This window comes from Diachasmimorpha longicaudata, chromosome 15, assembly GCF_034640455.1.
Source record: "Diachasmimorpha longicaudata isolate KC_UGA_2023 chromosome 15, iyDiaLong2, whole genome shotgun sequence".
In the NCBI taxonomy this organism is placed as follows: Eukaryota; Metazoa; Arthropoda; class Insecta; order Hymenoptera; family Braconidae; genus Diachasmimorpha; species Diachasmimorpha longicaudata.
This window is the reverse complement of record NC_087239.1, coordinates 4,704,841-4,722,877: the sequence shown is the minus strand read 5'-3', so window position 1 is coordinate 4,722,877 and position 18,037 is coordinate 4,704,841. Positions and strand designations below refer to the sequence as shown.

Here is an 18,037-nt window from a genome sequence, read left to right as displayed (position 1 = left end):
ATATTGATCGTTCAGTTTATCACCTTGAATTGAAATTCAAATCTACGTTGAATTTTCCTGATAATTGATTAACGTCTCGGTTACATAATTTATTTATGATGAATTTTTTTTTCTTCAAATGCCTTAAATTCACCAAAATTATTTGACACTCCCTCGTTCCCACGATTAACATCGTATTTATGTTACCCTCATCCACATCGCACACTTCCCTGTCAAATGGAATTTGTCTCTGTTCTTGTCATTCTGGGACCAGTCTCCCACGTCCCAGGTGGCTTGAAGAATCCATACGGTACAGTTCTGCATTCGAAATTAGATCGGCTTTCCTATGATACACTGTTGCCTACCCCACTCCCATTGGCAAGTGCCTCAATACCTCGACGCACTCATCCAAATTCCCGTGAAGTTTCATCTCGTCATTCTGCCCATCTCCAATGCAAGTGAATCCCAAGTTTCCATCAATTCCAACGACATTCACAATCACGGGCTATTGTCTGTCGGGAGGGACTGCGGAGTGGGCTTCAATTCAATAAATCATATCCACTGCTCTGCACCGTCGTTGTATTTACCAATTTCGATGGGTTTTGACATTTAAGGGATTTTTTTTTTTTCGAAACTGGGAACAAAGGAATGCCTGACCTTTCCCCGGCAATATGGAGTATTCAATTATTCATGGCTTGGAAATACACTAGACTCGTGATTTTTTTTTTATTTCGGTAATAAATGCATTTGAATAGTCAATGTTGTGCAGTTGGATTCAGCTTGACATCTACACGAAGAGAATTTCTTAGGATTATTTTTATTAGGGGGTAGAACAAAGAATTTATTCAAAAGAATCAATATTTCAATAACAATTCATAAGTCGGATTTATCCCCATAAAGCAAAATCTCTGTAAATAATGACATTTGTTCGTGAGGTGAAATAAAATATAATCATTCTTGCTCAAGTCATTCGTGAAGAATTCAATGTTCAAAGCGTGTCAAAAATAATGACGTGATATTCAGAGCATCATGCTGAGCCCTTCCCACACACCTCGACTGCTGTGGACATCGTTAATGATTTAAAACGCGAAAGCGAGAAGAGAAGGTGGGAAAAAAAATTTTTTTTTCTTCTCGTCAAAGGAGTTTAAAGTTATATTCACCGGGTGAGCCGCAGGGGGCGGAAACTCGTAGGGGCAGGGCACGAGGGTTGAGACTCACCAGCTATTAAACTGTCGGCCATCGGTACTGCACGGCAACGAGGCATATCCTGATAAAACGAAAAGAGTTTTTATTTTATCTCAACGGCCTTGAATTATTTGGCATTCATTTTGATTTTTTTACGGATAATAATTAATTAATAATAATGAATTGGTATTTTTTCCCTTGATTTTTTCCTATCTAATGATTCCTATTTTTACTGATTCCAGCCGGAGCCGCTCCAGAGGAAACCAACGAAAGGTCCAACTCTGCATACAATCGCCACTCTCTCACGAAGGGTGAGTACCACCAGCACTTAAACTCCCATAGTTATTTAACTATTTACTCCCGAACCCCGAAACAATAGCCCCACGTGTCTATTTATTCACGAAATTGACCAGAACACTTTCCACGCTCAAAATCATGCGGTAATGTCGTTGATAAATTATTTACCCCCACATTTCTGAAAATGAAAGTGCCTCTATTGTACAAGAAAATTAATAATTGCCACAATTTTATTTTCCATTTGTCCAGGCTGTCTTCCAGCCATTCCCAGAATCCTGAATGTGGCTAAACGTAGTAATATACGACCAATGATTTTTTTAATTGCGAAGTACATTAGAAAAATTGAGAATGATTACACGCTCAGTCAGTTCTCCCTGGACTCTCCCTATCCCCACGGTTACAACCCCCAATTTTCCTAATGGCCGTGAAAATCCCCAGCGAACACAGACGTATTGGATCCTTGATACCATCTCAACTGTTACCTAGGAACTACTGTAGAAAAAAAAATGCATCCCTTAGAGGGTTTTCCGGTGACGAGCGCTGAAAGGTGGTCTCGTGATAGGAGATCGATCGAAGTTCGATAAAAACGGGGAATAAACGCCATCACCAGATGCTGTTAGATATATTTTCCCCTTGTTCATCGGAGCACCTCTGGAAAGAATGACCAGTGCAATCGTATCTCTCCATCGATGATCCTCAAACTATTATATTTATTTCTCACATTTTGCTGAAGATTGTCCAGTGATAATATTGGCAATTTCCTCAAAGATCGAATGGCCACTCAAACTAATTTTATACTAATGAAGCAAATGGAAATGGCCTGTGAATTAAAGTCTAACAAATTGGAATTTTCCCTGAAATAATTATCCTCCAACAGTTCATTAAAATTCTCTCCTCAAGAAATCGTAAGATATCCAGTAAGAAGAGTTCCTTTCATTCCAATACACCCCCTCCACTCTAATTGCTCCCTCCCACCCCACAATTACGTAAAAAAAAACAACTGGAGATGAAAAATGCGAGAGAAGGAAAATGAACTACGAGCCTAGGCAAACATCTTGATTTAAAAAAATGCTGAAAAATCCTCATTTCCTCTAACACACGGGTATTAGTTAATTTCCAGGTAGTGGAGCCCTGGGTGTTGGAAAGTGGGTCGGTAACACAATGGGATAAGAGCCCTCTATCATCGGCTTTTGCCAGAGTACTTTTTTTTCCTTCAACTCTCACTCCCTTTTCTCTCCTTTCTTCCTGGCTTTTTCACTACTTTTCTCGGAGCCCACATCGCCCACTTGACTTACTCACGACATCATACATCTTCGGTTCCAGTGGCATGACAAAATAACGCGTTTGAGGCGGACTCCGGAAAATAAAATAAAAGGGATGCGGGTGGTGAAAAAATTGCCTATTTTTTTCCCCCAAGAGTTGTTTTTTTTTTCTCTTGGAAAGTGAGGATCCTTTGAGGGTTGAGACGTGGAGTAGAATATTCCGGAGCTCAAAGGGCTTTCGACGGGCTAATTTGAATATTAAATATTTTTTCCGAGGGGTGGGAGGCACAGGTAGAGGGTGACTTCGATATAAATCCATTCATCTCCAAGGAAAAATTATTTCTCGCACAACAGCCGGAGATATTTGGTATTCAATAATTGGAAACTCCTAATGAAAACCGGAAATAAAGCCTGTTGCATGGTTCGCTCGGTCTGTCATCCATGGAAAATCAAATTTTCTCAATTGCCATGGCAAATGGCTTTGGGCTTGACGTTCCCTTGATTACAACCCATCCAGCACTGACGAGACATCACCTCCGGTGTAATTCAATCTTCGAGAGGACCAATCACTCTCACATGCATATTTATAGGAATATAAATCCCATTTTCACTTCATCGTTGAATTTTATTCCACTCCATTGGATTTCGTTGTAGTTTTCCAATTCAAAAAAACTCCAATAAAAAATATCTCCGACATTTCGTGCCAACAAATAAATAAATCAATGAATTTTATGTACAATAAAATCATGAGAAAAATTGATGGCCTTTTCTAATCGTTTCATCAACGTCGCTATCACGTTTTATAAAATCTCAGTGGCATTTTTCCCAGTTTAATTTCCAGTCATCGTTCCACTCATCAATTTCCCTCGATGGCACTAACGAGAGCTCCAATTATTTCCTCGGAAGTTTGTGGTGTCTGAAAAAAATGGTGAAACTCTGACGGTTTCGATTCACTTTTACCTCGAAACTCATAATCAACGAGGGGAAATAATGTTCTCATCGAGTTACGACGCTAAACAAATTGAAATTGCGCGTTTCACGAATCAAACACGAGTTCGATTATGATTTTAATTCACAGGGAATTTTCCATTTTCCCCAGAGCAAACGATGCATTGGTTTGCCAATGTTGGTGGTGACGAGGACTCGCTGAATTGGTCAGGTAACGGTGGTGGGCATGAGGATTTGTTTATGCATGTCGATGAATTCTGGATGAAAAATAACGAATCGAGTGGAGTATCAAGTGATGAGTGTGATTTGATTCTCAATGCGGATAAACGATAATAATTGTTTGAATTAATTGAATGGATTTTCGTTGAATAATTAATTTGACCTAAGGCAAGACTTTTTTCGTCTTCTCTGCTGAATAAAAATAAAAAAATAATCAAAATAAATAATTCCTTGAATTAAATATTGAGTGGGCTGTAGCAATATTGTGCCGTAAACAAACTTGTTCGAGAAATTGTTTGTTTTGCTCTCAGTGAATGTTGGCAACCAATTCACCGATAATCCCGCTTGATTGCAAAGGAACCGCGGAGATAATTAAACGTACACATGAGGCAGAATCAATCCCCTGGCAATCGATTGCGAGGCTGCTCATGATTTTGAGTGGAGTGAAATTTTTTTATTTGTTCATTTGAGTTAAACAAATGCCTCAACCCTTAACTAATACTTTCATTGTCATTAAGTGTAAATCTAGGAAATATCATCCCTAATATTAATTTGCAGAGGAGTGGTGAATCGTAAAGAGTCGAATCCATGGAATAATAAAAATATTTTTTCAAAAAAATCCCTGAAGATGAGCTGAGGAACATCGACTTCTTTCTGATTGTCATTCCTCTACAAAAATCATCTAAAAAAATTCCTTCCCCTCATCATAACCATCACCACATCTTTGCAATATGATTTATATTCTCGACAGATTCCAAGCGTCGCAGTCTCTACGACGAAGACTCCCTAGATGGTGATCATCCCAATGATAAACAAGGTACCATATTTATCAGCCAGCTAAGCCACATATTTCGTTTGTCACATTCACCATTAACATTTGTCTGCTAATTTTTCTCACTTCAATTTCACAAGCATGACTCCCCAATTCTCTCTCCTGTCTGTCCTCACTCGGCTGTCTCCCCTGTCGTGCACTGATGGAGCTGATTAGCTGATCTGAACGAATAGATTCTGATTGCCAGGACTTGGTCAGGATCTTCGCTGTCTCATCAAACGTTCATTCGTTGACAGGCAACGGATGTATATTTGATGAGTTTGACTTTTGCCATTTGTTGATATGAATTTGTTAACAATTTTCCCTTTGAATAAATGAATCCATCAGTGTGCCCACACAATACCAGGTGTCCACTGGGACACTTGTGATAGCTATTACGTCATACGCTGTTATCTAGCATTTGAGTCCTCGCAAGAGTTGAATGAGGAACTATTGTTGCAGGACGAGAGTCAGCGGGAAGTGCCAAGGACCTAGACAGGGTGAAGTTAGTGAGGGAGAGGCAGAATGAAGAGAGGCAGAGGAAACTCGAGGAGCTCAGGAATCAGGCACTTGCTGCGCAGAGGTTCAGGGAGCAGAGGGAGGAGGAACGGAGGAGGCGCATTGATGAGCTGAGGTCGAGAGACATGGATAGGTAAATAAAAATATATTTTTATTATTATAAATTATTGATGGGTATTTGATCAGTTTCTCAAAATATATAATTTTTTATTATTATTCAAAATGTTGAGATCTGTACATAAGATTTATTTACACTGTCGGTTTAATATTAAATTCTTAACTCACATTTCTTTAAATATTGACAAATGTTTCTATATTCAAAATATTTTTTTAACAGTTCAACAATTTCAACGAGAGTTGAAATAATAATAATATCCCCGACAGTCAGAAAATCATTGTTCAGGGAAAAAAAATGTAATTTCTTAAAAACAATTTCCACCACATTTTTTTTATAAATTCATCAATGAATAAATATTGCCCTGGCAGAAGGACCCAAGTGGAAGAGCGAAAGCGTCTCATATACGAGGCAGAACGAGAGAGAAGAGAGGCTATCCTCCGTAAGAATCAGGAACGCGAGGCGCGTATAGAAGCCAAGAAGAAGAACGAGAGATCGCATATTGTCTTTGCATTCGGTAGTTCAACTCCACGTATGCTGGAGCCAGCGGACACCGGTGGTTCATCATTCTGGGGCACCAGGCGGGCAACATCGACGACCAATGTCATGATGTTTCCAGCTGCTCAGCCCCTCACCAGGCGATCCTCCGAGCGAGAGCTGGACGGCAGCAAGAAACGGGCCACCTCGGCCGGTGGCCTTGATCGCAAACCCGGCGAAGGTAGGACTTTATCCTTTATCATTGGATTTGTTTTTCCTTGCGCCAGAGGTCACAGCCTGGGCCGAATTCGCGGCGACTCGATAAGGTCGGATTTGTCAGTATAATTTTAAAATTAAATTCGTTATTGTTACTGTTGATATGTTATGTGAGTCTCGACGCTGTTGGAGAGATTGTCTGACTTCAAGACAGGTACGATTATCTATCAATGGTAGAGCTTGGAGTTTTGCTAGTTATTTGTACTTCATACCTTCTACGAATCATGTTATCAAATGTCATTGAGACTAGAGAACAGAATGATTTTTATTGGAATTATTGACGTGAAAGCTTCAGAAATTTTTATTATTCCATATTTGGGAAATCAATGTCCAAAAATCTAGACCAAAATTAATTTTGATTTCTCAAGAAGTTCATTCGTGTGCAGGAAATCCTCCCAAAACTTCTGTTCTGAACTTAACTGTTAACTTAAAAAAATCATTGTTTTTATCAGAGGCTGCTCCTCTATCAAGATTATTTTCTTCTCACTCACTGAATCATTGATTTCGACATTATCTATGAATGGTCATAAATTCGGCTCAGTGTTCTCGACCCCCCAAGCCATCCCCCGATCGGCCTGAAAGTCCAGAACCTCGAGTTCTAGACAGTCGCATGACAGACACACAACTTGTGCCTCAAAATCTGATTGTCCCCTGTGTCCCTATTATGTTTTCTCTTTTTTCAGTTAACACTGACATTAATACACCCACGTTTCATAATGAGATACAGTAAAGTTCCCACTTTTCCCTTTTTGTCGTTCCCCAGACATCGTTTAACCAGTTTCCAACGTCCTGCGTACCACAATGCGCAGTAAGGGACCACAGTCATGATGGCACGTTAGCTCATAACCTCAAAATTCTCGCGATCTCTCAAAATTTGACAGTTATAGGTTATGTTCATAGGATTTACCCTGCCCACAACCCCTTATTCCCTTCCTCCAGTCCTATCTCAAGTGAATGGGTGGGAACGATTCCTTAGATTGATCTCCATGAAAGACAACCCCAGGTGGGTAAGAGTAAGGGAACTCTACTGTACGACTCATCAGGTACTCATGTCTCAAAATTCATGCACACGGGTTTAGGCGGCTTCCTTAGTTGCGCATCGATGCACACATCACACATTTTCACGTCATTTTCCACTCACGAAATTTTAAAATAATATCGATGATAAAATTGAGTCGAGGGGATGCAGAGGAACACGAGCACAAAGTATCATTCTTTCGTTGGTTAAATTTGTTCGCAGATATGAGAATGTCCTCGTCAATGTACGAGGTATTCAATTGGAATTCTAGTCCCGATCCTTCTTTAACCCATGCAAAAAATAAAAGGGCCAGCCTATCGCTGCCACCCACAACTGACATCTTTGACATCGATGATAAATCGGATTGTGATACTAGGCGTCCTTACGTGCAACGTCCGGCCACCGGTGAGTGCCCGATTCAACGAAATCGAGGAATTCAGCATCCCGGGGGATTCAGGAAATTGTCAGTCACTGAGAGAAAATGTTTTTGTCAATTAAGTCTTGTTTGAGTCAGGAATAAGGCTAGTTGGGATGGAATTTTAATAATTAATTCTGGGGGAACCAAGGAGAGGGTTTTTTGTTTCGGTCATGCTTGTTCGCTGGCCAAAATCGTTACATAAAACCCTGTCTTTTTGGCTATTTCCAACTAGCAATTATTTTTACCCAAACAAAAACTATTTGAGGCCTCGTTCGTTTTTCTCTCGGTGTACTCTGGAGATTTACGAGTTTCAGTTGTGAAGTGGAATAATTGGTGGAGAGTAATTTGATATCTGGGAGAGATGGAGAAATTTTTTAACAAACTGGATTGTTTGTTTCAAAATTTCTGGGTTACGTAATACGAGACTCCTAATTAAAGTTATCGATTTTTATAATTAGATCTGGTCAATTTTTTCCTACCAAAATGTACAGCATTGCAATTTATTTACTGTCACAATAATATCCAGAGAATAATCTAATTGTTTTTACAAAAAGAAAAATTCCATAAAAATTTCCAGAAGAAACTCGTTGAAAGCTTCAAGTTGACCTCAAGAGACTTCACAAGTCAAAAAACCTTTCGCTGGATGTCGTTAATTGACAACAGCACTGATTATGACAACCCAGTACTTTTTCGACAAGTAGAAGCATTAAAATCCGAAGAAAAAATCGAATATGTTGGAAAAATGCGATCTCTTCTCTCAGGTTCCAATTTATTCACCACCAACAGCCTGATCACTTGACAACTAACCTCCCATCAACAATCCTCCAACAACGGTTTTTGTTCTTGTCTTATTATTATCACAAGCAGGCCGGAATGACTTGTCGAATGGCTGTATAAAATTATCGTTATGATTATTTCACACTCATCACGTATGTTGCATATGGCATTACACAACATCGCATGCATCATGGCTACTGTCAGCTGTTAATTTTCCCATTGTACACGAAGAAAAGTCACAAATCAAAAAATTTTTTCCTTCCCACCCTCGCGTTTCACGTTTATTTCCGTTTACTCGTACTGCCAACGAGTTTGCCTGCTTGAGCATGCCAAAGAAGTTTGTCCTGTTGTCTCCCAAACACCCAAAACTTGCACACAATTGCCATGGCTTTGTCCCGATGACAATGAGACCATCCACATCGAACTTTGTCACAAGTGTTTTGTACTGTTCAATCCTCATACCCTTGAAAAACAACTGTGTGAATGAATCAACGTTTTGATCATTAACATAGATGTCTAATGCTCATAGTTGATGCCACGATATTTAACAGTTATTTTGTCCCTGGAAAGCCTTGTGTTTGTCTTTGTCAATCAGAAAGGATAAAAGGTTGAACAAGATGTCGATTTGGATCAGGCTTTACATTGTCCCCTGAACTCTAGAGATTATGTTGATTGTTTTTGCTCCTCTCTCTGTGCAGCAATTGGAGATTGGTCTGCCATATGTCTGGAGCCTCAAAAAAATAATAAATTATCATCTCAAGGTCATTCTGCTCATCATCTTCAACCATTTACCCTCAACTCCTGACAATTTGCAACTATTTTTCTAGGCAAACTCATTCGTAACTGCACTGGCTGTAGATGTTGTCTGTATTGAAAAATAAAATCTTTCAGGTGATGATAATGATGGAACACCGGGTACCCCAAGCTCAGTATATCTCCGTGTTAATCGTCGAAGAACCGATCTGATGCCGACGATACCATCGCCACGCGATGGCCCCTTATCATCGCGTAGCTCAAGCGCTAAGGCATTCACACGTTCACCAGGTAGGACTTACTCAATGTCGAGACTGGATCAGCTTTCACAGCCGCGAAAGCCACGCATTAATGAGCTGAGCACTCTTAATGAGCAACAGCAGCATCAGAATGGGGGACAGAATTTGGGCGCAAGTAGCATGAGTCGAAGCATGTCGCATTTGGCTGCGCCCGGTTCAAAAACCCTCAAAAGAACCGATAATTCGCGTAGCATGGGCACACTACCGGGTGCTGTACCATTACTTAGGCCCACTAGGGCTGAAAAATTGAGGAGAAAGGCCAGGGAACAGATCAATCAGCATCAGCAAGGTAAGGACATGGTTTTGTGGGCTCAACTCTTCTGTTTTAATATCTCAATGGCTTTGCATTTTTTACATAATTATGACGCCTTCATTGCATTCACGTACGATCAGGAAAACGATTATTTTGAGCTGTCAAACGGTCTGGTTGACAAATTGAAAGACAATGAAGAATTCAAACATTATCTGGAGATGTGTTCATACGTGTTTGATACTGAAAGACGTTGTTTTGTTACTGTAAATTGCTTTTAATTCGTTATGCAGTTGATTTAACCTGCTCAGAGCGTATGTTTGAGTTGTGCTGAGGAGTTGGGTACGCAAGTACTTGAGCATGAGTTTCACTAGAACGATAGTGAGCTTGTGTTGATCAATGATTAGCAGGCAGTTTAGTGAAAATTTTCTTCCTTTCAACATTGAAACTCCCCAGTGCACTTGGGGAATCAAAAATTTTTTGGCTGCAATTTTGGAACATTTTTATTTAACAAAATGTTTTTCAAGGCAACTTTTAAACTAACAATTGTACAACGTTCACCTGAATTTATCTCTATCGTCACTCACACTCCACCTAACACCAGAGAATTTAATGTACTCTCCTAACACTGAATGACCTCTTCAATCATTGATTAACAAAGCTCACATCGCTATCAATACTGCCACCCACGACGAGGCTTTCCCACAGTGCGAGGTGGAGGGGATCACGGTAAATAACTCCAAACTACTCGGTAAGGTGACCACAAACTATTTAATAAAAATTCCCAATTAAATTGGACAAACTTGTATTTTAATGTGCAATTTCCCTTCCAATTTTTCTCTTTCTTTAAAAGTAATTATAATTCCGTATAATTTTCAATTACCTCTTTTGATTTTGCGGATTAATTCTTCGACATCCAACACAATCAAACAGCACCCAACTGGTGGTGGGTTTTATTTATTTTCCGAAGTACAGTGGTCCAAGAACTGTCTCGCAAAAACGAAATTTAAAAATTAGAAATCAAGTTGAATGATCTGTTGTTAAATGGCGTATGTAACACTGGGAACCAAGTGCCATTAAAAAGCATAAATTACCTCGACAAAAAAAACATGCCTCTTTACCGTGGAATTCCATTCAACTGGATGCATAGGTGTACGTAGTGGTGAGGTGACACCGAACAGTCCATCAAGACCCCACAGCTCCATGAGTCAACAGAGTGGCAGCAGTGTGGCCAGCAGTAACGTCAATCTGCGTCCACGAACATCGACACCGCGACGTCCGCGACCAGCTTCTATTGCCGGAACTGGTGTTACAGTCACAGAGAGAAACAGTGAGCATGGAAAAACATTTTTACAAAAGACAACAAGAGGTTTTCATTGCTATTATTGTTGGCATATTGTGATCACGTGAAGAGTTTGAAGATTTTTCTGGTGAAAAAAACAGTCTGAGATGTTTGTAGAGAATATCTGAGGCTCTTTTAATATTAATTCATAAAATAGTTTTTAAATATTCAGAGAATGTAGAGCTTTTACAGAAAAATTTCATGTTTCCTAGAGATTTTTTTAACAGAACACTTGAACAAGAAATTGTCATTTTTTCCTGTAAAAAAAATTATTTTCACAGACAGATTTTCTAATTAATATCTTAACGAGATCACCTCGCTGAATATGATGGCAATGAATTCACGACGGGTGGATCACACTCTAAAATAAAAAACAATGAAGTTAATTTAATTGAAGGAATCGTTTCCACAGCACAGAACAGATCACCGAAACTATGTTGTTGAGATTATTTATCATCAGTGCTTTCTATCACAACTACTCTCCATTTTTATTTACACTCAAGCTTTGCTTAATTTTTATTTTTTCATTTTATTATTTTATTTCAATTCTTTTATTTTGCTGGTTCAATTTATTTCAGCTATTGCACATGTAAATACAAATTGAAAACAGTCGTCATTTCTTGATTTGGAACACCGTGGGATGATTAACGGAGTGATGTCATATGTCCCAGCAAATCAAAGTTCATTAAAAAACCATTGAATTTCTATTGGGCTCCTCTAATTGCAGAATGTTTTATAGAATAAAAAATCAGTAGAATTTTAATTCTCCATACAGCCTTTTCTATCGACATATGTCAGGTAGGAATATCCGTGCTTGAGTGTCCCATATTTTTCTGTTCAATTTTTCGATAAAAAATGAATAAATAAATTTCTAAAAATTGGAAGAAAAATTCAAGGGTTTCACTGAAGATAAATTTTAATAAATTTTCACGTAATTTCGGAATTGATTCCTCAATCATCTCACCAACAAATCATGCAAAACCTCAATATTTTCGAAAATAAATCCTTAAAATTACCAAAATAATTTTCAGACCTGGGCGAAGTAAAGGCTGCGACAAAGGACTCGAAGCCCCCCCTGCCAAAGGTTCACACGACTCCAAAGAAACCCTCAACACCGCGAACAAGCGCCGAGACCCCGAGGAAGCCGGGTGACAGATTGATAAAGAGTGCAAAAGCCTCACCCCGTGTCACCCCCAAAGCAACACCTCTCCAGAGTCCGGGTAGCGAGCAACCGCCCCTGATACGTCAGAACACGACTGAGATAATAAAGAACTACAGCAAGGAAGTAGGGGAAATTAAAGTTGAGGAGGAGGTTGAGGAGAAGAGGGATCAGGGAAGTGAGAAATGTCAGGACACAGCTGAGACAAATAATTCCACTGTCGAGAGTGTCACTTCGGTGGAGGCAATTACAGTGGCCGAGTCCACTCAGGACGTAACTTCAGCTCCAGCCAAGGAGGAAATTGAAGATAAAAAATCGTCTCCAGAAGCTGAGCAGAAGACCGAGAGTGATGCTGAGGAGATAGTTGATATGTCTGCTTCGATGATTGCTAAGATCAGAATTACCACTGAGGAGGAGGCCAAGGCGGCCCTGGCAGAGCGCAGAAGGCTTGCACGTGAACAGGCAGAGAAGGAGGCGGAAATCGAACGACAGCGCTTGGTATGCTTAATTTGTTAAATGATTAATTCCTGATTGTTTATCGAGGTTAAATGAAGTTGAAAGTTTTTAAGGAGCCCTAGTGGCTTTAATTCCTTTTTTACTGGACAAAAGATGTACTATTGACATGTTATATTGTTTAACATTATGGATAAAGAGAGAGAGAGAGAGGCTCTCTCCATCGCCCACTCCCACCTCCCAGTGAAATCAATGTTTTTTCTCCCCCAGGAGGAAGAGGAACGCCTCGAGATGGAGAGACAGCGCGCCGAGGAAGAGGAGCAGCGTCGCTTGGAGGAGGAAACCCTTCGTTTGGCCAGTGAGGCTCGCGAAGCGGAGGAGCAGAGGCTTCAGCTGGCAATCGAGGATGCCAAACGTCGCGAGGAGGAGGATCGAAAGAGGCGCGAGGAGGAGGCACGACAGAAACTCGAGAAAGAGGAAGCCGAGCGCAAAGCCAGGGAGGAAGCTGAGAAGTACGTACTCTCTCATCGATTATAATGAATTTAATCTGTTTATTCTAGTGATTTTAATGGCTCTTTTATTTCTCCATCTCTCCAGACAACGGCTCGAGATGGTTGAGCGACTGAAAAAGGAGGAGGAGGAGCGCATTGCCAGACGTAAACGAGTAGAGGCTATTATGAAGCGCACTCGGGGTGGAAATAATCAGGCTAATACGACAACAAAGGTGAATGCATTATGGGTTTTGTGAAATTACTCTTGAATTCGTTGGCGTTTCTAGGGCGTGATGGAAATTTTTTTGATTCCAAATTCAGGCCTCATCTGAGATTAATTACCCACAAGAAATGGGAGTTTAATCGATAATTAACTGAATCTAGAAAGTCGATCATAAAATTTGTAAATTTACGTTGTATTCTTCGAATTTGAAATTAATTAAAAAAAATTTTAGATAATAGTAAATAAAGGAGAGAAATTATTTCAGGGTGATAACGGTGACGGTGATAAATCAAAAGACGAGAGTCCCAGTGACGAGTGCAAGCCAATGCCGGGAAACAAAACCGAGGATGTTATGACGGCGAGTCTAATCTCTGAAGCAACTCAACAATTAATAAACGCTGAGCAGCAGGATAATCATCCCGGCAATAACAGCCCCCCAGACATTGTGCGTAATGGTACAACGCACAGCAATGGCATAAATGACATTAACAAAGCACTTCTCGAGAATAATCAGAGCAATGTTGAGGGAGAATTGAACGGACATCATACGAATCATGGCAATGGTATCAGCAGTCAAATCACACTGGACAATGCAACTGTGTAAGTATGAACAATCAAGAGAAAGTGAAAAATTAAAATGGAAAAACAAATGATTTATGACCGTCGCTTACACGGTAAAGGGCGCATGATTTTTTTTTTTTAACGCCATCATGAAGTTATCGTGAATATCTCCATTCAAATTTTAATGACTCGAAAATTGCTTAATTATCCTCGATTAATTGTTCAAAATTTTTTTTTCATTTTTCATCCCGTGAACAATAATGGACACAATATTTCCATTATCATCATCATGACAATTTTGCCAATTAATCTCAAATAGTATTATTTAATCGATATGTCATTGAATCGTCTATTAACAAATTTGTCAATCGTTGAATTAGCTATGAAATTACCGTTTCAATTGCTGATTAAATAATCTAGTGCACTGGGAATAAAAATCAAACAATTTTCCCGGAAAGTTTGTTCAATGGAGGTGCTTGATAACTAGATAATTTCGATATATTAAAAACAGCTATTTGTATTCGTCCACTTGATCGACACATAACGATGTACGCTATTTATTTATTAGATAATGAATAACGATTGAAATAACAGATACTGCCTGATAAATAAAAATGTTGCCAGTGAAGTGTTCACTGTTCTTGTACTGTACATTGCAAAAGTAGTCAGAATAATTAATTGAATTAACAGAAAATAATATCTCTATAATCACAAGTCTGCGAATTGACTGCTATGTGCATTAACCAATGGATAATAATTGTTGAATCACTTTTATGTCATTGTGTATTATATTAAAAATACTCGATTATTCATATATTTTGTAATTGATATTAAACAGCGATTGGAATGTTAACTAATGTTGTTAGGTACAATAGATCGCTTGTTACCACCTGTAAACTATTGAAGCTAACAATTAATAATGAGCGTCTATTTATTGCTGTTAAATATCAAGATTTATGTCGTAATAAAGAGTTATGTGAAGGGGAGACGCCGGATAAACCATACCTGTGGTATTTGATCATGATGATGAATTAATAGTGATCATTCGACAAGGGTTTAGTCTTATATTTTTTAATGTACATAATGTAAAGTCAGTTGAATAGTATAAATGATAATTAATCATCATGGAGATTGTACATAATTTCATTGAGGGTTTAGCAAAGGAGAAATTGGTGGATATTTTTTTGTCATTTCAATTGAGGAAATTGAGGTGATGTCTGTGTCTTAAAAATTAAATGACTCTCTTTGCTGAACTCACAGAAATCGTTCCTTACTGTCACATCTATCATCTGAGCCATTTAAGGTACTTCTGTAGTAGGTTCTACAAAATATCTGGGTGGAGATGGAGATAGGGCACTCTAACCTAGTTATGACGTCCCATCCTCCAATGTATAACCTCCAAAAATATCCTGGATATTCTCCATTTTTTATAACACCTCAGGATACCTGTGGTCATGAACAATGAAGCACCCTGAGCCAAATAACAATTGTAAATGGGCTTGAGACTGCGGAAGTACCTTAGGATCTTCATTTTTCATTTAAGTTCAGGGGATCTAGTGCTAGATAGGCTTGCATGCACTCTTTGAATTTCCCATTTCTCTCCTATCAATTAATTCTGTTCTTTAATTAATTTTGTGCTTCTGATGACTCGTCATCCTCGTACTCATGTACCTACTGCCTACTTTTGCCGTGTACTCATAATCGTAGGGTCACTAGGAACTCAAAGAAATTGAAAAAAAATAGAGAAATATGTGGATTCAGTTTTACAATTAGAAGCCTAGTATAGATGCTTGGTTATACTTTTTTCTTTGTTTACATTATGATTTTGGGGCGTTGATTTTATAGAAAGCAAAACAACGTCACGAACAACCTGTTAGACCTATCAGAGTTTGATACACTGAGTAATAGCAATAAGGGTCCGATACTGGAGATGTCGACGAATTTATCCAACGAGGATTCCCTCAACTCAAATTTAAATCCAGGGGCAATGCCCTTTACTCCCATGGTCAACCCCTTTGTGCCTGCAGCGACAAATGCCAATACTAATCCGTTCCAGGATAATTTCACCAACAACAAGACACAAGATAATAATCAATTACCAGGTAATAAGCGTTAGATAATTTTGAGGTAGTGAGAAAGAGGTTAAGTGGTTCAAGAATATCCAAGGTATTTAAATAAACGAAGAATGAGTTCAGAATATTTTAATATTCAAATTTTTTTCATTATTTTATTATGTAAATTTCATTAGTCTGAAAAATACAAAATAAATCTATTCTTGAGTCGATTTAATTCTCAGAGCTTTCAAAAATACAAAGGTCTTCGTAATAATTGATCAACTATCATTGTTATGATTTAATTTCCCATTTGTTGCAGATCTTCTATCATAAAAGTCATTAAAAAAATACTTTGATGATGAAGAATGAAGAGATAAAAACCACTGGAATTACCAGTTTGCCCCTGGCAAGCGTTTAGGTATCCCAACGACGGTTTTAATCGTCAAAATCACGATCGATATAATGAGCAATAATGAGTGATCGATAGGAAAAGTTGGAGGAATGAGAAGTGTAAATAAAGAGACGGTGATTACCCAAATAACCTCGACAAAATAAAATTGGAATGACAGCGACTGCTGGAGCTGCTGGCCCCCCCTCAACCCCATGAAGAACGTTTAACGTATAGAATATAAAATATTGATACTCTCCTCACCAGGAAACATTTGCAGGAGATACGAGGAAGAAATGTAAAATAATATATAATGTTAATTTGAATTATTATACCTATACAGTGGCAAACATAGACGTCAGATTATGCTCGTCATAGTAATTAAATGCTTACAGACACTAAACTAACTTTTTAGAGAAAAAAAAATATATATTGATGGGATAATGCCTATTTATAACCTATTCGATTGATAAAAAAATTTAAAAAATATATTACACATTCACACTACGCAAACACACTGTACTCTAGTGTATGTAACAAATATTTCGTTAAATTAATTGTCCTTTTCGTTCATTCGAGTCATTCGAGTCATCTGTGTATGAAAAACTCGACAATTGTCATTTTAATAAGGAGAGAATGAAAATTGTATATTTTAAAGCAATTTTTTCACAAACATTAGCACAATATTGTCAAAAACATTCGTCTAACAGAAATGATTATGGAATTAGTACGATTTTTCTTCTCGATCATCAGTTGTCAATGAAAAAAAACTATCAGATCACGATTATCAAGACACTGTTCATTTTTTAAATTAATCAGTAATAAAGAATAATAATGATAAACGAGTGAAATTAAAAAAAAAAATCTTCCGTACTGTATTTCGGGGCGTGCGCTCACTAGTCAAGTGATTCAACGTTTTTTAATTATTCTCTCTGTTGTCATTCATCCAGGGATAAATAATTATCGTGCGACGTACGTAAGAGACAATTTATGAAAAAGAAACAATGTAGTTGGAACAAGTGGATCTAAATGTGAATGAAGAAATCGCCGTGAATAGTCACTGCTAGATGATTTATTTTCATTGAGGATTATTGATAACATTTGGCCTAGTCGATGGTCGTTCAATGGAAATTTGAGATAATACGGCATCCAGGGGTAGAGCAATGATCAATGCTAATGAGAATTGTTAATTATCCACGATATCCTAATTTTTTAAATCAATAAAGATTCATGATTAATCAGTGGCTATTTATTAATGATAAAGTAACACGTCATGTAACACCTTCAATTATCCCTATCAGGGATTTAATGAGAGAGATTATTTGGGATGTGTAGGGGAAATTGTTATGTTTTTTATTATTCATCGTAAACATTGTTAAAATCAAATGTCTATACGACTTTTATAGTGGAAGCATTTTTATTTGCGGAGTGAATTAAATTCGCTTAATAATTTTCATCCTTTTTTTCTCTTTCAATTGGTTAAATGTATTGATTGTACATTGTGGATATGGAAGGTTAGATCGATAAAGTGGCAGAATTAATCTTCCTGTAATCTAATTAAGATGGTGTCGATAGAATACGTGAAAATGATTATTAATGTGAGAGAACAGGTTAATCAGGATTAAACATCGATCATGTCTGCGAAATGAAAATATCACATATTGTAAAAAAAAATGCTTGTATGTAATAAATACTTACTACTGGAGATGTTGATTGGTTGTACCGACGTATGTATTTGAGGAATTTGTTAATCACTGTTCCAT

The 18,037-nt window shown here is 38.1% G+C and overlaps 1 protein-coding gene across 46 annotated transcripts in view; it reads left to right on the top strand.

Moving 5' to 3' along the window:
- Nucleotides 1-17,979, top strand: part of LOC135169415 (MAP7 domain-containing protein 2-like) — a 76,092-nt gene extending 58,113 nt beyond the window's left edge. For 20 of the 46 annotated variants that reach the window (XM_064134409.1, XM_064134406.1, XM_064134400.1 and 17 more), the window contains 14 exons: nucleotides 1,407-1,475; nucleotides 3,823-3,882; nucleotides 4,642-4,707; nucleotides 5,164-5,353; nucleotides 5,707-6,053; nucleotides 7,329-7,511; nucleotides 9,193-9,642; nucleotides 10,754-10,933; nucleotides 11,977-12,602; nucleotides 12,828-13,069; nucleotides 13,155-13,281; nucleotides 13,537-13,871; nucleotides 15,678-15,934; nucleotides 16,206-17,979. In XM_064134409.1, the coding sequence (XP_063990479.1) occupies nucleotides 1,407-1,475; nucleotides 3,823-3,882; nucleotides 4,642-4,707; nucleotides 5,164-5,353; nucleotides 5,707-6,053; nucleotides 7,329-7,511; nucleotides 9,193-9,642; nucleotides 10,754-10,933; nucleotides 11,977-12,602; nucleotides 12,828-13,069; nucleotides 13,155-13,281; nucleotides 13,537-13,871; nucleotides 15,678-15,934; nucleotides 16,206-16,219 (3,146 nt within the window). In that variant the 3' untranslated portion in view covers nucleotides 16,220-17,979. The remainder of the gene's footprint in view (nucleotides 1-1,406; nucleotides 1,476-3,822; nucleotides 3,883-4,641; nucleotides 4,708-5,163; nucleotides 5,354-5,706; nucleotides 6,054-7,328; nucleotides 7,512-9,192; nucleotides 9,643-10,753; nucleotides 10,934-11,976; nucleotides 12,603-12,827; nucleotides 13,070-13,154; nucleotides 13,282-13,536; nucleotides 13,872-15,677; nucleotides 15,935-16,205) is intronic. The other 26 variants (XM_064134419.1, XM_064134423.1, XM_064134424.1 and 23 more) reach the window with 8 other exon arrangements.
- The last annotated feature ends 58 nt before the right edge of the window (nucleotides 17,980-18,037 follow it).